This window comes from Aegilops tauschii, chromosome 4 (genome assembly GCF_002575655.3).
Source record: "Aegilops tauschii subsp. strangulata cultivar AL8/78 chromosome 4, Aet v6.0, whole genome shotgun sequence".
NCBI classification, from domain to species: Eukaryota; Viridiplantae; Streptophyta; class Magnoliopsida; order Poales; family Poaceae; genus Aegilops; species Aegilops tauschii.
Window position 1 is genome coordinate 498,164,828 of NC_053038.3, and position 21,197 is coordinate 498,186,024.

General features: G+C 47.7%; 2 protein-coding genes and 1 long non-coding RNA gene across 13 annotated transcripts; 1 reads left to right on the plus strand and 2 right to left on the minus strand.

The window, feature by feature from the left end:
- The first annotated feature begins 441 nt into the window (after window positions 1-441).
- Window positions 442-5,327, plus strand: LOC109735445 (uncharacterized). 11 transcript variants are annotated; one of them, XR_005755141.3, is made up of 8 exons: window positions 442-1,160; window positions 1,290-1,377; window positions 1,501-1,602; window positions 1,706-1,883; window positions 1,960-2,376; window positions 2,926-2,982; window positions 3,072-3,281; window positions 3,349-3,975. It is a non-coding gene; the product is annotated as an uncharacterized lncRNA (long non-coding RNA). The 11 variants fall into 11 exon arrangements; XR_005755135.3 differs by having other exon boundaries at window positions 444-1,160; window positions 3,069-3,281; window positions 3,356-3,975; XR_005755134.3 differs by having other exon boundaries at window positions 445-1,160; window positions 3,356-3,975.
- On the minus strand, window positions 2,891-3,851 carry LOC109735435 (transcription factor bHLH19-like). Its single transcript, XM_020294647.4, has 2 exons — window positions 3,402-3,851; window positions 2,891-3,310 (listed from the first exon to the last, which is right to left on the minus strand). The coding sequence occupies exons 1-2, from the start codon at window positions 3,849-3,851 to the stop codon at window positions 2,891-2,893; spliced, it is 870 nt and encodes a 289-aa protein (XP_020150236.2).
- Window positions 5,328-11,589: 6,262 nt separating the features above from the next.
- Window positions 11,590-15,245, minus strand: LOC109735414 (2-oxoglutarate-dependent dioxygenase 11-like). Its single transcript, XM_020294626.3, has 4 exons — window positions 14,986-15,245; window positions 13,584-13,850; window positions 13,145-13,460; window positions 11,590-12,976 (listed from the first exon to the last, which is right to left on the minus strand). The coding sequence occupies exons 1-4, from the start codon at window positions 15,243-15,245 to the stop codon at window positions 12,731-12,733; spliced, it is 1,089 nt and encodes a 362-aa protein (XP_020150215.1). The 3' UTR covers window positions 11,590-12,730.
- Window positions 15,246-21,197: the final 5,952 nt, after the last annotated feature.

The following is a 21,197-nucleotide window of genomic DNA, read 5'->3' on the forward strand; positions in this document are numbered from 1 at the left end:
TAGTAAATAAGTACACCATTATTTAGTCTTGAATAGATCTCCGGGATTGCAAGAATCCAAGGAGGTGTTATCTGCACCTTTCAGAGGGAGGGATGATTTCATGTCATGAATGATCATCCTTTTACTTAATTATTATTTTTAGATGAAAGGGTCGAACCGAGCCCGAGTAGGGCTCAATCTTCACCCGACTTATGTGGTGCTTTTGTTGGTCTTTTTACACCGGAAAGCTTTCTTTGTTCTTCACATATGCTGCATCATGAAGATTGCAATATCCCAAAAACTTTAGAATTAATCTCCTTATATTTCTGGACTTGAAATTTTATGTTTCATTTTCCTATACTTCTTCACAAGTTCCAAAAGGAGATAACATTTTATGTATACCAGTTAATCCATCATGTTGTTTCTTCTTCGTGCTTTGGAAAAAAGAAGTGTAACTAGGAACGTCTGCCTTTTAACATCAGCAGCAACACCTGGAATGTCATCTTCAGGCGCTGATGGTTCTATTTTAAGAAGGAATAGAGAATGGTTAGACTTCTAAATTTTATAAATGTACAAAAAAATATTTGCGTAATAACATATTGTCATCAGATAATTAGATTTCGCTCTATGAGGTTCTTTGTCCTTGTCATATGCCTTATGACAAAGTTGTCAGAAGTTCTATGATTCATAACCAAACCATATCTCCTTTTGGTTATTTGATTTGCATCAAGATTTATCCATGTATGCTCCTTTTATTGCGTATACATTTTTTGGGTTCCCGTGGCAACACGCGGCACATACAGTGCATTGTAATTACATCGATATGGGCCATGTAGTTGGGCGCTGGAGAAGTGTACATGGGATTACGGTGACAGCATGGTCCAGGCCCATCCCCTCAAAAAAAAAAAAAATCATGGTCCAGGCCCTCCGCGGTCTCGACGGCGGCGGCGGCGGCGCCTCCATGGCTGGCCGGTGGTGGGTGCGGCGAGGCGTTCGTGTGGGCTATTCGATTGTTTCACTCTCTTCTTCTCCTGTCATCCCTGGGACAGCGGTAGTCGTGGCTCCGCCCGTGGTTAGCAACAACGGCAGCAGCGCCGCCGCCGGCCACCACCGAGATAACCAACGCTGCTCCACGCACAGCACAACCCGGCCTCCCCTCCGGCTGGATGGACTTACCTTCAGTATGTATACCCCACCTTTTCTTTTTGCCTTTGAACTAGCCAGCCTTTGCAGATCGCCCAGACCGCCTTGTAACCTTGTTTGCTTCTTGATGCTGAATAGTTCTTGTCTCTGATGTCTGAACTGAACAGAATTGGTATCAGATCGAGATTTATTGTCATGTCTGATGTGTTGACATCCCAACGTTTATGCATGCTTACAAATTCAGACGATAATTAGGTGAGTGCTTACGTTCTCAGTGCTCGTTTCCCTGGGGAATCCTAATTCGTGCAAGTTGACTAACGATATTAGAATGTGCACTTCTGTTGCCATGTATGTAACCCATTGTTCCTCTTGCCACAGCCAGCATGATCAATGATGCTTTGATGCATACCTTGCGCAGAGCTTTGTATTTGGTTTGAAGCTTTGGTTCAGCATGGTCCTCATGACCTGTAGATAGCCATGGTAACCGCTTTCGTCTTGTTTATCTCTCTAAATATTTTGAATAGGAATTGCAAGTTTCTAGTACCTGGGAATGCACATGACCTGATTAGTTGCCTGTCTACAGGACCCTCTTGTGATTGTGAGATATACCATATGCTGACGCGTTCAATCGAATATGATGTGTGAGCCTCGAACATTACGAGTTTATGACTACTCGTCGAGGTGTCCACTGAAGATGACTAGCGGCACCTACGCAATCGAAAATTAGTGCAGAACAAAAATCGCAGCAATGACGGGATAAGGTAATTTGTAAGTCCTCCTTTTTCAACTATTTCATTGCAAATCAAATCCAATACGATACATGGAAATTCAAAACAGAGCTCAGGCACATATGCTCCCGCTTGAAGAATAAAATTGTGAAGAAACAGTGCAAGACCTGAATTGACTATATCCCTCAATTGCGTAGTATTGGTACACTATGGTGATATGATCTTCATGGCTTCTGTGGCACTCAGCGTTTTTCAGATGTGACAAAGGCCTTAGGGGACACCTGCAGATTCTGGAAACTCCCAAGTAACATGCTTACCACCTTTGTCATTGATGGCTGGTTTCTTGGGTTCCACTGAATATTCTGCAGTATTCCTGGTTAGTTGTGTAAAAAACTTCAAATCCTTCTCATTTTTCTTAGCATGGCAGAATAAACACTTCTTCACGTACAATAAGGACCGCAATGATGTGGGCAACTTCATATCAAGTGGTGATATGGATGGACTTCAGTCTTTTTGTAATAATCAGGTAAATCACACAACCCCCTCTCTGTTATTACCATCTTAGTTATTCATTTGGTTTTGATGTCTCAGTTGCTTAAGCTAGTCAACTTCAATGTGCTTTTGAGCCAGTTAGCCAACGCCCAACAGTATAGACACATTCCACCAGATCTGGTTAGTCACATAAATGGTAAACTTCTCTGTTTTCTTCTCTTAATGAAAAAGTAGCGGTTCTGCTGTTTGCTCGGAAAAGAAAACATAAATGGTTGAGAAATTCAGAAAGTAAAGATGGTTTTCCCTAGAAGACTGGAACTCCTGTTTCTGTTGAAATAAAGGGGGGGGGGGGGGGGGGGGGGGCTAATCATTTGACATTTGTACAAATCGCTTCCATTCTACTTCCAGCTGAAACTTCTGAGGGCCATCTTCAAGTTTTTCACGAGCTCAACTGCGGACAAAACCCCCTCTTCGATCTGGACAAAAGTGAACATGTCAATCTTCTGAACATATATACATTAGAATTGTACTAACAAATGACAGTTAAGTTATAACCGCATATGCACAATGTATATATGACCAGGGCAGAGGGGCCTTGCCTTTGCCGTGGTGGTGATGTTGAGGCAGGAGTCCGTAAACGGTATGACGTTGGTGTTTATGATTGACAGGCCCTGATTTTCGAGCTCAGACATGATCATCACCAGCACCCCTCTCCTCTCGTTGCAGCAGATATTCAGGAGTGCCGTGTTCCCTTTGATGCTGGCCTCAATGTCCGGGCTTGAGTACCCGGACCCGGAGCCGCTCCCGCTGGGGCCTGCTGCATCGTTGTTGGGAGCGGATATGCAGCATTTGCTGTCGAACACCATGGACTCTGACGGCCTCCGTGAGCCTTGCTCCAGGGCCTTCACCTTCTCCTCGAGCTGCTTCACGTAGTCGATGGTACTCCCCAGCAGAGAGAGCTTGTCAGTCTGCATAATATGACAATGGCCAACTATTTAAGCCGCAGCCTGCAGGTACCTGGTGATCACACAAATACAGCCAAGTTGTCTTGTCACGCACCTTCTTGAGGCCGGGGACGATGGTGGCCAAGGACACGAACTGCTGCTGCAGCTTCTCCCGCCGCTTGCGCTCGGCGATGACGTGCTCTTGCGGCGCCCTGCCCCGCCTCTCGGGCGCCTGCAGCTGCTGCATCGTCCCTTGGACTCCGTCGCGCTGCCAGCCGGAGAAGTTCAGGGTGCTAGCCTGGCCAGGGCCGAAGGAGAGGAAGTTGGATGATGGCGGCGGAGACGGTTGCCCCAGCTCGTTCTTCACCGTTGCCGATCCGAATGGCAAGTTCGGCAATGACGATGAGCCCCCAAAGCTCGGGAAATTGGAGCTGCGAGATGGACTGAACATCGGGATTGCCATCGGTGGCGTGTAGCACTGCGCTTCACGGCCAGGTAGCGGTGGCTCTGCAAACTGCTGCTCCCTACCGGGTACGGGTACTGGACCCCCTTCTTGCTGATACATGTAAGCTAGTTCCTCCTGTTCCTGGCATGGGCCATTGCAATAAGATGTCACAAGTTTATGCGTAGCTACCTTCAACTCGCAGCATCTTATCCACAAAAAGAAAAATTAACTCGTTGCATCTGAACTTTTAGATGTTACAAGTGATTACAATTTACGACCAGATTAATGTGCTTACCGTCTGCGTAAGCCATTGTTTTGGTTGCTCCATTATATCACTGTGCACACGAGAAAAGCTTGATGATTAAGACACATACAAGCGCAGAGGAACACCGATCTAGACACGTAGAATTTCCGGCGAAACACATACCTGAAAAACCTCTGTCCTTTGCGTTTCTTGTGTTCTCTTCTTTCTTGACTTCCTTCCTGTCTTGCTTACAGAGGCATGCACATATAACGCAAACAGTATGTACTTGCAGGTTTGGTTTCGCAGACACACAGTGCGAGTTTCGGATTTTCTTTCTCAACGCCTTTTCTCTCCAGTGCTTGGCCTGAGTGCCTGACATCGCAGCTCCGATCTCTGAAGATCTCCTGCATGCAATCTTTAATACATTCGAGAGATCCGTGATCTGAATGTGGTTTACAAAGAACAAAATTTTCCCTAAAGAAACTCGATCTGTCGCGTACCTCCTCAACTCAACCTGTCTGAAGGTTCAGTAGGTCCGATGAAAGTGGCACTGGGATATATAGAAAACTAGTGTGCACGCACGCATCGTTGCCGGACGAGGTCTGCTTCACGCGCAAGTGCGACAGTTGCGAGTTGTTGGAGTGTCGAATGCGACACTTCGTGAAGGATGAGTACACTCTAGTGTACATTTTCCGGATAAGTTTGGTGCTGAAGGGTAAGCACAGTAGTTATGAACTCCACTAGTGTGCATATACCAATACCATACTACCATTCTGTCAATTGTTTAGGAGACCCATGCGATTATGGCGCTGCATTCTTTATGCCGAGCCTGCAAGCTTTAGGTTAATTACACAAGCAAATCCCAGGAAAGCGGCTTCAAATCAAAGTGCAAATACAACACAGCTGGCTGGAAAGTACTACAAACCTGAAGAGGGCACAAGAAGGGGACAGATGTCTTATACATTTGTTTTGCTTCAATCCCATCAACGAGGTTAGGGCTTTAAGCTACTAGATTAGATACTCATCATGTTGTCGCATTGTTCTAGGTGCATGTGCAACTTGGAATATTTCATGACATCTTTCGGCTGCCACGAGCAACTTTGCTGCGTATAAGATTGGTATGCAAAATTTTGCCTAGATTTAGTTGCTTCCTGTAGTTCTGAATTTACTGCTAGTTAGTTATTAGGCCATGTCGTTTTGAGAGAGATACTCAACAATTTTTTTTCGAAAAGGGGGTTTGCCCCGACCTCTGCATCAGAACGATGCATACGGCCATATTATTGATAATCAAAATGGTTCAACAAAAGTCTTCATGTCTCAAAAAAGAAATAAGAAAAGGCTCACAAAGAGCACAAACAGAAAAACGGGATAGCCACAACCGGCAGGCAAAAATTAAGATAGGAAACTAAACACCCATCCTATTACATGACCGCCATCCAAACCGGTTGAAGATAGCCCGTGCTACCGTCTCCCATCGGATAGATCCAGTAACCAAACGCTCCCTGGCCTCCGTCGGAGTGAGTAGCGACCACATACAGATCAGTGTAGTGGCCCGGAAAATAACCTGCAAGAAATGAATATTTGTTGTTCTGTTAAAAACCAAGTTGTTTCTGCAGTTCCAAACTGCCCATAATAAAGCACATACTCCTACACGGATATGTCTCGCTGTTTCTGGACCTATCCCATCTAGCCACGTCCCAAATAACGTGTTGATAGTATTCGGAGGAGTAATATTAAATGCTATATGGACCGACCGCCACAATTTTTTTGCCAATGGGCAGTCAAGAAAAGGTGTTTGATGGATTCATCACTATCACAGAAGCTACATCTTGTAGATCCTGTCCAGTTACGTTTTGCCAAATTGTCCTTAGTTAGAATGACTTGTTTATGAACAAACCACATAAACACTTTGATTTTTAAAGGCACTTTAACTTTCCAAACATGTTTCGAATGAGGAATATTGCTAGCATTGATAACATCCAAATACATGGATTTAACCGAAAACTCTCCATTCTTAGTTAGTTTCCAGCGCAATTGATCGGGCTGTTGAGAAAGGTGGACACCCATCAATCTTCTCACAAGATGGAGGCAAGCTTCCCAATGGTTTCCCGCTAACGTCCTCCTGAATTGAATATTAAGAGGATTGGAATGTAATACTGTTGCAACGTAAGCGTCTCTTCACTGAACAATATTATAGAGAGAAGTATATTGGAGTGCAAGGAGCGTCTCCCCTAGCCATGTATCCTCCCAGAATATCGTAGAAGTACCATTTCCAACTACAAATTTTGTCCTGTAAAAGACTGATTTCACTCTCATCAGTCCTTCCCAAAAAGGCGAATCAGTCGGCCTTACCGTCACCTGGGACAAAGTTTTGGATTGAAGGTACTTATTACGCAGAATCTGGGCCCATGTGGCATCCGTCTCTACAGATAACTTATACAGCCACTTGCTGAGAAGACATCTGTTCTTCACCTCTAAATTTTCAATGCCAAGACCTCCTTGGTCTTTCGGCCTACAAATGATATCCCATTTAGCGAGTCTGTATTTTCGTTTTAAATCATCGCTTTGCCAGAAGAAGCGCGATCGATAGAAATCTAGCCTTTTTTCGTACTCCAACTGGTACCTCAAAAAAGGACAAGAGAAACATGGGCATACTTGTGAGAACCGAATTAATCAGAATTAGTCGGCCTCCATATGACATAAGCTTGCCCTTCCAGCAGCTAAGTTTTTTCAGTCGATCTTCAATGCACTTCCATTCTTTGTTGGAAAGCTTGCGATGGTGGATTAGTATACCCAAATACGTGAAGGGTAAAGGCCCCAATTCGCACCCGAACAATTGCTTGTAGGCCACTTGTTCTTTTTAGCTCTTCAAAATCAGAACAATTCACTTTTATGGAAGTTAATCTTTAACCCCGATAATTGTTCGAATAGACACAACACAAGCTTCATGTTTCTTGCTTTAGCCAAATCATGCTCCATGAAGATGATAGTATCATCAGCGTAGTGTAGGATAGACACTCCTCCGTCAACTAAATGTGGAACGAGGCCACCTACCTGGCCATCCTCCTTAGCCCTTCCTATTAGGATTGTCAACATGTCGACCAAAATGTTGACATAATCGGTGACATCGGGTCTCCTTGTCTCAGACCCTTGTGTGTCTGGAAGTAATGACCTATGTCATCATTCACTTTGATTCCAACACTCCCTTTTTGTGCGAAAGAATCTACCTGGTTCCTTCAGGAATGATCGAATACTTTCATACGCAAGGCCTACTGAAGAAAAGGCCATTTTACCTTATCGTACGCTTTCTCAAAATCCACTTTGAAAACCACCCCATCTAGTTTTTTCGTGTGGATTTCATGGAGTGTTTCATGTAGGACCACAACCCCTTCTAGAATGTTTCTGTCCGGCATGAAGGCGGATTGAGACGGCTGCACCACAGAATGCGCAATCTGCGTAAGCCTGTTAGTCCCAACTTTGGTGAAGATTTTAAAGCTGACATTAAGAAGACAGATCGGCATGAACTGCTCAATCCGCACGGCCTTTGTTTTCTTAGGAAGCAAAGTAATTGTTCCGAAGTTCAAGTGAAACAGCTGCAACTGTCCCGAGAAAAGATCATGGAACATTGGGAGCAAGTCCCCCTTAATGATGTGCCAGCTCTTCTTATAAAACCATCCGGTCCTGGAGCTTTATTATTCTTCATTTGTGAAATTGCTTCAAACACCTCTTTCTCCGAAAATGGGGCGGTCAGAATATCATTCTCATCCGCTGCAAGTTGAGGAACATCCTCAACCCTTGACTCATCCAAGGATACGAAATTATCCTCAGGAGGCCCAAACAACTGCTTATAGTAATTGGTGATGTATAATTTTAGGTTCTCCTGTCCTAAAATCGTCCCCTCATCTTGCTCAAGCTGAAAGATTCTCTTCTTTCGATGCTTGCCATTCGCAATCATATGGAAGAATTGTGTGTTATCATCGCCTTGGACGATTTTGCGAACTTTAGCTCGCAGCGCCCACTTCAATTTCTTCTCACGAAGCAGTTCTTTCAGCCTCATTTCCGCCTCCACTTTAGTTTCCAGCTCCCTGGTATCTACAATGGAGGATTCGGCTTTTAAATCTAGGGATTGAATAAGTAAAAGGAGCCTTTCCTTTTCAACCTTATATATCCCACTCAAGTGTTTGGCCCATCCACGTGGGAACTGTCTTAGGTGCCTAATCTTATTCTGCCATCTTTCAACATTCGATCTCCCTCCTGAATCTTTAGCCCATTCTCTTGCTATCAGATCCAGGAACCCTTCTCTTTCAAACCATGCTAATTCGAACGAAAAGGTATTCTTGTTTCCCACATGCGTTGCCTCTCCCGAGTCAACCAGCAGTGGGGTATGGTCGGAGATCGCGTGAGATAACGCTTGGACCTTCACCAGTGGAAACTTCTGCTCCCATTCGACGCTAGCGAGGACACGATCCAACTTCTCAAACGTTGGGATTGGTAACGTATTGGCCCAAGTGAATTTTCTACCGGAAAGCTCGATCTCTCTAAGATCCAAGATTTCAATGATTGTATTAAACATAAACGACCATCTGCCATCAAAGTTATCATTGTTTTTTTCCACCTGTCTACGGATAATGTTAAAATCACCCCCAACCAGAATTGGGAGCTGCTCGCTACCGCAAATACGGACTAAATCCGACAAAAAGTCTGGTTTGAGTTCAGGTTGCGCGGCGACATACACCGCCACCAATGCCCAATTAAACCCATCGGCCTTCGATCTGACCCGAAACTTGACCGCAAAATCTCCCATGACCACATTCCGAACTTTCAACGAATCGCATTTAACCCCAAGTAAAATCCCACCGGGTCTTCCTCTTGGAGGTAGGCAATGCCAATCGAAATCAGCACCTCCCGATAGAGTACTAAGAAACTAAGGGGTAAAATTGTCCCTTCCAGTTTCGGAGAGTGCGATAAAATCCAACTTGTGTTCTATAGAAGCATCTGCTAGATACCTTCTTTTAGCCAAGTCCGTAAGACCTCTGCTATTCCAAAAGATTCCTTTCATAGTTCATCATGAAATTTTTTAGTGGTCCGGATCCTAGCACTTCTACGCACAGCCGAAGCCGGATAAATCTTTCGTTTCCATTTGCGTTTAGGCTTGTTTTGGTCCTCTACCCGGTCCTCACAACCGAGCTCCGTGGCCCTAGCCACCTGAGTCCGCCGGAATGGAATCCCATGGGGAAATAGAATACTCATCCTCCTCATTCTCAGGAAGTGAGGGTGCAAGATCCGCACAAAAGCTATCAAGTACGCTAACCCCCAACGCATCTATATCCGAATCGTTCATAGGTTTGACAGCTGCTAAGTTTCGAATCATTTCTAAGGCGCGCTCCGCCTCAAGATCCAGGATATCGTTAACAGAATTAGAGATTTCACTATCATACTACCTAGTGAAACTCCCAACTGATTTGCATTATGTATAATCTCATCATTAGAAAAATGCAAAATAGAATTGGAAGTGTTGACTGACATACCCTCTGTTGGAAAAGGCAGTGCCTAGGAGGCGCTTAGGCACGCCTAGGCGCTAGGCAATGGCCAAGCGCCTCGCCTAGGGAATAAATGGAGGTCTCGGAAGGGCAAGCAAGGAATTGCCTACCCAAGCAAGAAATCATGCCACATGCTGCACTGATGTGCCAAATGGGTTATATTCCAATGGCAGTAGACGGTAATTAACTTATTTATATGCCCTAAACTAATATCAACACCCATATAATAATCACAAATACACTACGAGTAAAAACTATATTACCGCCTAGGCCGCGTCTAGGGGGCTTAGGCACCGCCTAGGCACTAGGCGAAGGCCAACCGCCTCGCTTACGCCTACCGCTTTTTCCAACCTCATACCAGTAGTGACCTCAATGTCACGAAGCTTGGCTGCCCGCATGGCGCACCTTAGCTGCATGTCATCAACATCCGGCTGATCCTGAAGGCGCCAGCTCATCCGTCGACCTTCGGACAGAGGATCTGGAATCCCTCCAAAAGTGATGATGTCGTCCCACGAGACCCCGTTCGGGGTAAGGCCTCCTGCCCAACCCCCAACAGGGCTCAACTGAGCTGAAGCAGCCGGCGCGCAGCCCTGCATAGTCGGTAGAACCGGCGAAGCTCCCCCAGCCAACACCGACTCGGGGCCAGGCTCGCCCAGCGACCTCGGCCTAGGTCCGCAGCCAGGGGCCGCAGCAGAAGCCGCCCCCTCCAGGGGTGCCATGGGAGAAGTGGGGGCGGAGGCCACCTGCCCACGCCCCCCTCCCGATCCGGCCTCTCCTCTGGCGCGCGGCATGACAGCAGCCACGCAAGGCGTCGCCGGGCTCCTCGTCAGCAGAGAAGCAACACTCTGAGCATGAGCAGCGGGGGAACGGGGGGCCGCCTGCCCATGATCCTCCCCACCCTCGAAGCAAAGCTCGGCAGCCTGACCAAGCACTGCCGCAATAACCTCAGAGTTAGGTGCGCACTCCCTGAGGTCACCTCAGAAACAAACACCTCCGAGCAACCACCTACAGATGTGTCATGAACTGAACAATCAAGAGGAGGAAGCGAGTGCTCTAACTGATCATCATAGTCCACCCGATCACTCCACAGTCTAGGAGGAGCCGAAGCAGGCTGAAACGAGCCAAATCTCAGCAAGTTCATAGGCGCAGAAGTTGGTGGTGGAGTCCCTTTCCCGGGCGCCACCGAGGCGTTGTTAGAACCCGGTGCGTTGGACTTATCTCGTCCACGATCATCCTCTCGCAGCTCCTTGCTGCCCGAGCCATCATTCTTCAACAATACTCCCTCAAAATTTTGAGAGAGATACTACATTTATGGGCTAATTAACATGGTCAACTTATCAACAGTACTCCCTCAAAAAATAAAACTTGACCAACAATGCAACCTAAAACTCTGTACTACGTCATTTTTCATGGCATGCTTAGCATGTCTAGTACACCACTGGGGATTGCCAGCATCGACAGATTACTACACTGGACATCTCGGATTAGCTACCCACACTGCAACCACATGCAAATGCTATGATTAAGTACATTTTCAGCTTAGTTAGACGAAGTAAGTAAACTTTGAGGAGTTTGCTTGCGTCAACTTGTGCTACTAACTAAACACCTACATCTAGCAGAACCATCTTGTTGGCACGTTGCATCCGGATCGCATCCGAGTATTTTGTTTGCGAAATGTACAGCTAATCCAAAGGGCACCAATGGGAGTAAACAATCGAGAGGACTGATCTTTAGAGTTGTCACTTGTCAGGGTATCATAAGTTAATCTTGGAAAGGATGCTGTTATCATGGATATATAAAAGTAAGACCTGTGAGTTTACAATTAGTTTTACTAGAAGGGGATACTCACTGGCGACATCAAGAGATTTGTGATCTGGAACTACTCCCTCCGTTCCGAATTACTTGTCGCAGAAATGGATGTATCTAGAACTAAAAATTATCTAAATACATCCATTTCTACGACAAGTAATTCCGAACGGAGGGAGTAGTTTCCAAAGAAAACTCTGTCGGGTGATTGGACAAGAGCTGTCTGAAGATTGAGTAGGTTCGATGACAGTCGCACCTGGATAGAGAGTGTGCATGCATGGTTGCCACCTGACCAAGTCTGTTTCGTTCGGAAGCACGTATGACGGCTGCAGGTTGCAACCAAGTTGAGCAGACTGCGAGACTTTGTGAAGGGTGTGTACACTGTACATGCAGTAGGTTGAAGTGGTGGTGGCATCTCTGTATATTTGGTTCTGGTGTTGGGGGTCATCAAGTAGAGTACATATGAACTCCACCACTATGCATAAGATTATATATGTGCTAATATCATATCATTTTGTCAACCGTTCATGAGATCCATTCGATAATGGCGCTGAATTGTTTACCCTGAACCTGCAAGCTTCTAGACTACGGAAGCAGCCCAGATCCCAGGAAAGTGCCTTCGAATCAAAGTGCAAATACTGTTCCGGACAAACTGGCTGGAAAAGTCCAAGCGTGAAGAGGGCACAAGAAGAGGACAAATGAATTGTAAGTATTTTTTTCTTTGAATCCCATCAACGAGGTTAGGGCGATAAGCAACTAGATTAGATTTTATCTGCTGTCGCATTGTTCTAGGTGCATGTGTAACTTTGCTTGGAATATTTGATGGCACCTTTGGGCTGCCAGGAGCAACTTTGCTGCATACAAGACTGCGATGCAAATTCTTGCCTAGTTTTAGTGGCTTCTTGTAATTCTAAACTGATTATCACTCAAAAGTCAAAATCACATGGCCTAATCAGTATTACTGGCAAGCCATGCAGTTAACTTTATTTACAGACTAATTAACATGGCCAACTTGATCAAGTACAACCTAATACTCTGCCCTGTAACTACTCCCATCATTTTCCATGGCCTTCTTAACATGTCAGGGTTTGCACCACTGGACTGCCACTTCTCCAGGGTTAGCAAGTTACTCCACTGGGCCACTTGGGTTAGTAACCCAAAATACAACCACATGCAAATGCTATGGTTAAGTACATTTTCAGCTTAATTAGAAAAACTTCGTAAATTTTGAGTAGTACACATTCTGATATATTATCTCACATCTGGATACATTTATCAGCTCACATTCGTATACATCGGTCAATTAACCATGACCAAAGTGGAGCAGCGCAAATGTTTCGGGCCTATATACTTTATTATAGCAACCACGGGTGTTGAAATTTCTGCTCCAAGTTTCTGCTCTTGTAGACTCAGACGCTAAGCATGGCATAGTCCTTGGTTTTCTTCCCGTCAAGTCTGATCGAGAAAACAACCTTAGCTACCTCGTCCACCCTCAGGGTCTTGTATTTCTTGAGCTCGGCTCCAACTATTTCAGATAGTGGGCCCACGCTCATATCAAACTTTGGGAGGTGAAAAGCAGAAATGGACATCCTCTCCTTGCGAGGATTAACGGTGACCCTGTGCTCAATGCTTTGGTACTTTCCGTTTGTCAATATCTACAAATAGAGAGAGCTCAAGTTAATAGTTGGGGACTTCTTTATTAGAGTGAGCATATGGCATTTTAGTCTTCACGATCTCGCAAAATACTAATACAATGTTAGAGATATCTTAATAAGAAAAGGAGAACAAATTAATATATCAACGGGTGCATAGATCGGTAATACCTCAAGAAAGTCACCAACATTCACCACCAATGCCTTGGGGTGGGGTTTTACCGGCACCCATGCATCTTGTCTCTTGATCTGGAGCCCTCCCACCATATTCAGCTCCCATACCAGCGTTAGCATAGAAATGTCGGAATGTGGTGAAATCCCCAAAACCTTATCATGAGCCATGGGGCATGCAGGGTAGTAGGTCATCCTCAATGCCTGACTCACATACGTATCTCTGAGGAGATCAACGCCTAGGTTTCTAGCGATGATTGCCATGAGCGAGCCAGCCACCCTCATCAGCTCAGAGGAGTACGACTCAATGGATTCCCTGTTGCATTGAAAAAAATCCATATCAGAGACAACGTTCTTGTTGTTTCAAGGTTTAGCTAGTCATGGTATAGGACTTAAAATATGTACATGTAGTGTAAAATACAGAAAATGCATGCTTTACCTGAAGCTGACAGGAGTTGTAGGGCATGGTCTCATTTCGCGATCGTGAGGTGGCTGGGTCACTAGGTAAAGCCTGTCACACCAGTCGAGCGTTTGATGTTCGGACTCAACAAATGCTTGGCCATAGCCTTGGAGGTCTCCAGGCAACCGGCCAAATCTGTTCTTCTCATCAAGGCGAAGCCTGAAGAAGTGCTCGAGGTTGTTCCTCATGTTTTCAAGAACTGTGTCAGGAATTCCATGATTTTTCACCTGTAAATTGTATGTATTATATGTAATTGGCTCCTTGGAGAAAAACTGCAGTATTTCTGTCTGAAAGGATATATAAAAGGTGATAAACTTGGAATAGAAATATAGGATAGCTTATTTTTTTTTAATTAGCAGAGTGACATGCGCATTTACGCGGGAAAATTTTCTTTACTCTAGAGACCTATTTATTTGCTCATGTAAGGGAACAACATAGTTATTGACATATATTTGCTGATGGTAATGACTTACTACTTGATATCATTTGTTCCTTCTAGTTCTTTTTGCCAAATCACTATTGTTTTCCTGACCGTGCACTTTTTTTTATTTTGCATTGACTTGACATTTAGTGGTTCTAACTTATTTACAACCATTACGGTTTTAGCCGCGACAACATTTGTTCTCCATACAATACGTTGTAGGCATGCTATATGTGATATTTATGCTCCATCATTCTATATATAAGTTTTAGTTTGAACTTTATATCTCTTATTTTTGCAAAAATACCTAAAATAATTGACTATTTTTTAATTAAATTCATTCTGGAAATTAAGTATTTGTGCACTTCTATCTTTTAAGTTCTTTTTGGTCGCCGCTTGCACACCGTGCAGTATATAGCTGAGAGTATCTCTTGCTTTATTGGCCATTCGATTCTGTTGCATGTCCATGTCCATATATATCGAACCCCCTCTGCAATAAAAATTATTTTCTGACGTTTAATAATACACAGATCCAAGAGGAGATGTAACAGGCTAACACCTAGTAGCACTTAGCCTCTATGTGTTTCTGCTTGCAGCTAGTACTAATCGATTCGAGCCCTCCCTGACAAAAAATATATTCTCAAAATTATAGAGCGGACACAGGTCTTTATGTCTTTAATTTGACCAACAAAATGTGTGCACACGGCGATGCAAATGGGTACCCTCTGAACCTTATTTAGTTCAACCAAATTAATTGAGTTTTCAAAATCACAGCTGTCAGAAATTTTGGTTCATCTGGTTGAACTAAAATCAATTTGTATCCTTATGTACATATTCTGCAATGCTGATTTAAGAGTTGTTATGATTTTACACGTGTTACGAAAAATATACATCGCGGTCTACAAAAGCAAATACCGGGAAATATGTTCAAACATGGGATTTTTTTACTTGGAACAAAATCAAGCAGACTTGAGCCTGGCCGCCTCCAGCTGATAGCTCTGGGGATCGAGGAGCCTACCAAGGTCGATCACAGGAATGCTCTGGCTGCTATCATCGCCGTGAGCAGCAACGGCCACATCGTCGGCCCTCGCCGGCCTGATGTACCGCTTGATGGCCTCCTCCGTCAGCTCCGCCGCGTTCGCGGCCAGCGCCTGGACGTTCTTCACCGGCATGGTCTTCCCGTGCGACCATTTCCCTTCCGTGCTCTGCTTGGTCTCCATATTCTGCCTGTGTGTAGTACCAAGGTAGTAGTACTTCAGATTTATAGCCGTGGAGTGGAGAGCCGTGGCAGTGAACACAAGCATTATATGGGCATCTCCAACAATTATAAAATAGGTGTTGGTAAATTTGCCATCTAGGACATAGTGATGATGTGGCATGTAATAAATGTGAAGAGAGAGCAAAGTTGTATGTAGATTAACCAACAACCTTTGCACAAGCACCAAGGAAATAGAGAGCAATCCCATTTATTTTCTCATTATTTATTGGATAACTTAAATACAACCTATTGGAGTAGTTGTATGATAGCTTGTTGGTTGATGACATGAACATTTTACCAACAAGACTAACATACAACCTGTTGAAGATGCCCTAAAACCTCTGTCATTGTTTTGGAGCACAAGTTTAAAACAAACAACTCGGGTTCCACGAGGCACCCAATCCGGATTGTCTGTGTTGGCCTAGAAAAGCGCAAGCAGCTAGTTGCCACCGACTACTGCTGTTCGCGGCATGGAGAAATTTTGGCCTGGTGCTTTCAATCATGCATTATAGTTATCATTGAGAGGAGTTCACAAGGATGAGAGGCACCCTGATGACCAGCTGTCAATCAAGAAGATAAAAGGCAAGCAACAATAGTGGCATTCGACACAGTGCTTCCACCCTTAAATGCTCCCAACTTTCAAAAAGTAAATTTGAATATTTCAAAAACTTCTAAACTTTTTTTTTCAAATGTTCACAAGACATATGTCTACAATGTCTAAAAATGCAAATCCGAATTTGAAATACACATATGGAGACAAAAAAAGACAGATTTGGCATGAATTTCCTTTTTTGTTTCTCCACATGTTTTTTTCTTTTGCGAGCGCGCAAAAGATTTGCGTGTCGATGTATTAGAAGGAAAATATAATGTACAAGAGGATGACTGCCGAAGGCAAACCGCACAACAGCCAGGGCCAGCGGTGGGGCGATCCTATGCCCATGGCCAGTACAACGCCCACAAAGAGTGTTAGTCTGCACTCCCTCTGTAAACAACTATAAAACGTTTTAAATCACTAAAGAGGGAGTACCTTAGGACCTCCCGCAACCTAAACGCACCAGCTCTTTGAAGGAAATATGCCCTAGAAGCAATAATAAAATTATTATTTATTTCCTTATTTCATGATAAATGTTTATTATTCATGCTAGAATTGTATTAACTGGAAACTTAGTACATGTGCGAATACATAGACAAACATAGTGTCACTAGTATGCCTCTACTTGACTAGCTCGTTGATCAAAGATGGTTGAGTTTCCTAGCCATAGGCATGAGTTGTCATTTGATTAACGGGATCACATCATTAGAAGAATGATGTGATTGACTTGACCCATTTCGTTGGCTTAGCACTTGATCGTTTAGTTTACTGCTATTGCTTTCTCCATGACTTATACATGTTCCTATGACTATGAGATTATGCAACTCCCGAATACCGGAGGAGCACTTTGTGTGCTACCAAATGTCACAACGTAAACTGGATGATTATAAAGGTGCTCTACAGGTGTCTCTGATGGTGTTCGTTGAGTTGGCATAGATCGAGAATAGGATTTGTCACTCCGATTGTCGGGGAGGTATCTCTGGGCCCTCTTGGTAATGCACATCACTATAAGCCTTGCAAGCAATGTGACTAATGAGTTAGTTACGGGATGATGCACTACAGAATGAGTAAAGAGGCTTGCCGGTAAACGAGATTGAGCTAGGTATTGAGATACCGACGATCGAATCTCGGGCAAGTAACATACCGATGACAAAGGGAACAACGTATGCTGTTATGCGGTTTGACCGATAAAGATTTTCGTAGAATATGTAGGAACCAATATGAACATCCAGGTTCTGCTATTGGTTATTGACCGGAGACGTGTCTCGGTCATGTCTACATAGTTCTTGAACCCGTAGGGTCCGCACGCTTAAAGTTCTGTGACGATCAGTATTATGAGTTTTTGTGTTTTGATGTACCGAAGGTAGTTCAGAGTCCTGGATATGATCACAGACATGACGAGGAGTCTTGAAATGGTCAAGACGTAAAGATCGATATATTGGATGCCTATATTTGGACATCGGAATGGTTCCGGGTGAAATCGGGATTTTACCGGAGTACCGGGAGGTTACCGGAACCCCCCGGTAATTGTATGGGCCTTAATGGGCCATAGTGGAGAGAGAGAGAGAGGAGGCCAGGGCAGGCCGCGCGCCCCCTCCCCCTCTGGTCCGAATTGGACTAGGAGGGGGGCGGCGCCCCCTTTCCTTCCTCCCTCTCTCCCCTTCCTTCTCTCCTAGTCCAATTAGGGAAGGGGGGGGGAGATCCTACTCCCGGTGGGAGTAGGACTCCTCGAGGGCGCGCCATAGGGGCCGGCCCTCTCCCCCTCCTCCACTCCTTTATATACGTGGCCAGGGGGCACCCCATAGACACACAAGTTGATCATTGTCGTGGCATTCTCACGGGGGGCTTGCGAGTCGACAGATGCCACAAGGGCTTAGTGTGAGGGTAAGACTGCTGCTGATAGGACCGGGAGCGGGTATGCGAGTAGCACGCGCTAGTTTACCAAGGTTCGGGGCTCTCCGGAGAGATAATACCCCTACTCCTGCATGTCTGAGTATATCTGATATATCTGGTACAGAGTGCTCCTGGAGCTGTATCTTTGGTCAGTGCCATAAGCATCTGACTTTGTATATGCGTGTGGCTGGATGAACATGCGTGCTCTAGTGGCCGAATGGCTCTTGGCCGTGGGTGTGTGCGTGAGCATGTGTGTGCCCATGGGACTCCATGTGAGAGTGGATGGATGGATGGATGGATAGCTATATATAGTGTGGAGCTAGCTTACTATCTAAGCTATGTGGTGGTATGGGAGCAAGGCATGATGGGGTGTCATGCTTGTCCCCTGGGTCACTTCATAAATAGTGCCAGGGGACAAGTGACACTATACATGATGGCGTCAAGGTACAGCCGTCTCGTCCGCGGTATGGCCGCCACGTCGGGGTCTTGTCGGTGTCGGGTCGGGCTGCAGTCGGCAGCCGGCTGGTCGGCGCAGTCGGCAGCCGGCAGCCGGCCGGGCAGAGCAGTCGGACGGGGAGCCGGCAGGAGCAGCCGGGCAGTCAGACTGAGGGGCTTTGCTAGCCCCGATGTCTTGAATTATTGTCTCGCCGTCTTCGGGGTATCCGTGGACAATTACTCCGACAGTAGCCCCCAAACCTCCGGGCAACTTGGCAAAGTTGGGCGGAGGTTTTTTGGCGGGTGTTCATGGAAATGATCATGCAAAAAGACAAAGTTAGTCCACGCAGGTATATCAAATGATTGCTTTTAGCATTGCAAGTTTTATGCGGAGGGTGCCGACTCGGTTTCGTCCGAGCCCCCTTCAATCTTTTTCGTGTTCCCTCCGCTTTTTGGCTTGTGCTCTCGCTTGCCGGACAGCCGCTCTGCGGTCTGTGGCTGAGAGTGGGCCGCGGAGTGGAGTGTACAATACTCAGACTCTGGGAGCGAATTTAACCGAGCAGATACTCATAAAGAAAACGGCCGGGTTGCCCGAACCGTTTTTCTTCCCGGACGTTTTTCACGTGGGTAGCCTCCAGCGTTCACTCTTGCTAGCCGGACTGCCGCTCTGCGGTCTGTGACTAAGAGTGGGCCTTTGGTACCGCGCACGCAACTAAGCCGTCTGCGGGAACAAACGTCTCAGGCCAAGCGGCCAGCCCCCGGGCCAACTCTGGCTGGCGCCGGGGCGAACAGTGCTGCAACTGTAATAAAATGCGGAGATAGCCCCCGAGCACGCTCGGGGTTATCTGTGCTCTCGCGGTGAAAAAATATGCGGGTGAGGAGCTCACATTGATTTTCGTGTAGCTGAGGCGGAGGTCGTCGAAGACAGCCGGCGCGGCTCGGCGCTCGCGGAGCGCGTCGGCGCACCCGCTGGGTGTAGCCCTCGAGCCTCTAGGCGCTCGAGGAGGGTCCAGCCGGTCGGGCCTGACCGGCCAGGCGGCAAGCAGAACGCAGCCGAGCCGGCCTGGCACAGCCGGCCAGGCGGCGAGGCGTCTGGCAGCGCCCTTTTCTTTCTGTTCTCTTCTACCGGCTGCTGGGAGCCGGACAGAACTCTTCTCTTGTCTGCAATCTTTCGTGGGGGCGCGCCAGCGCACCCACTGGGTGTAGCCCCCTAGATTCGGGCCGACTGCTGAGCAGTCGGGCCGGATCTCCCGGCAATTACTTTGTCTTCTTCTTTGCGGGGACGCGTCAGCGCACCCGCTGGGTGTAGCCCCCGAGATTCGGGACAACTGCTGAGCAGTCGGGCCGGATCTCCCGGCGACTACTTTGTCGTCTTTTTCGCGGGGGCGCGTCAGCGCACCCGCCGGGTGTAGCCCCCGAGATTCGGGACGACTGCTGAGCAGTCGGGCCGGATCTCCCGGTAACTACTTTGTCTTCTTTTGTTGAAGTTGATTCTTCTTTCTTCTTCTCTTTGTCCGGTTGTGGGCAGCCGGACGCATATTTCTTTTTTATCCGGCTGGACAGCCGGACTCCGACTCAGCAGTCGGACTCTTTGCAGCCGGCTAGGCGGCCAGCACCTTCTTCACAGCAGGCGGTTAGACGCACATCTGGCAGTCAGACGCAATTTTCAGCCGGGTGCGGGCAGTCGGACGCAAATTCCAGCCGGCTGCGTGCAGTCGAACGCACATCTTTTTTTTCAGTCAGCCGGCTGGGCACCCGGCCTGACCTTTCTCCAGCCGGCTAGCGGGCAGTCGGCCTCTGACTTTTCTCTTACCCGGCTCTGCTCTTTTTCTCTGCCCGTCCTCGTGTGGGCAGTCGGCCAGAACAGGAGCCAGCAGCGGGCGAGCGGGGAGCCGGACGGTGTGGGGACGGCGCGGCACAGCCGGCCGTGGGGCGGGGCGCCGGCTGGGCGGAGGCGGAGCTGGCCGGGGCCGTAGGCGCGCGGGAGGCCGGGTGCTGGAGAGGCCGAGAGGGCGGGGAGGCCAGGCGGCCACGGGCACAAGCGCGCGGGAGCCACTGGAGGCCGGGCGCGCGCGAGCAGGGGAGCAGGCCGGCGGGCGGGAGCGCAGCGAGCGTAGCCAGAGGAGGCGCGCGGACGAGACCGGAGCCGGGTCATCGCGGGCGGAGGCGGAGCCGGCGCGAAGACGACTGATTGGTGAGCGGGGTGGCCAGCGCTGGCGGAGGGAGGCCGGGTGCCGGGTCGCGGCGACGGGAAGCCGGCGCATCCGAGCGCGGGGGTGGCCGGGTACTGGAGCCGGCGCGGCTGGAGGCCGGGTTGACGCGGGCATCAGGGAGCCAGCGGGCGGTCGCAGACGGCCGAAGGGCAGTAGCCGGCGCCGGGGCGCGGGGCGCAGCCGGCCGGGGCACATGGCGCCGCGGAGCGCGGAAACCGGACGCGGAGCGGCATCTGGCCAGTGGCGATGTCGCGACCCGAACGACGCGGGCCATCCCGCGAAGCAGCGTGGGCGTTGTCTGTCTTGTGCCCGGCCACTGTAGGAGCACCGTCCAAGTAGCATATAGCTGGTGTCTGGGCACTGTACGAGCAGTGTCGATCCACTGTTTGAGCACAGTATGGGACGTTGGCAGCAGTAATAGTGGAGCACGTCGTCAAACAGGGTAGGACGTGCAGGGGGCAATGGTTGTTATGGCTATTGTTTGACTTTGATTGACTGTTGCATGGTCATCTTAGGAGTGGTGTATGAGCATTGTATGACTTGCATCTAGGAAATGTATGAATGGGGTGAGCGTGAGCAGGCTCAGCGGTGTCGAGGCCGACGAGGCGGACGCGCCGTCCCGTGCGGCCGCCCCGGGGGCGTGTCAATGTCGAGCCCTCGAGCGCGGCCGAAGAGGCGACAGCGACGCCGCGACGGAGGTGACGAGGATGGCGAGGCCAACGGCAAGGACGCGCCGCCTCTCGCGGCCACTCCGGGGGCGTGTCGATGTTGAGCCCCCGAC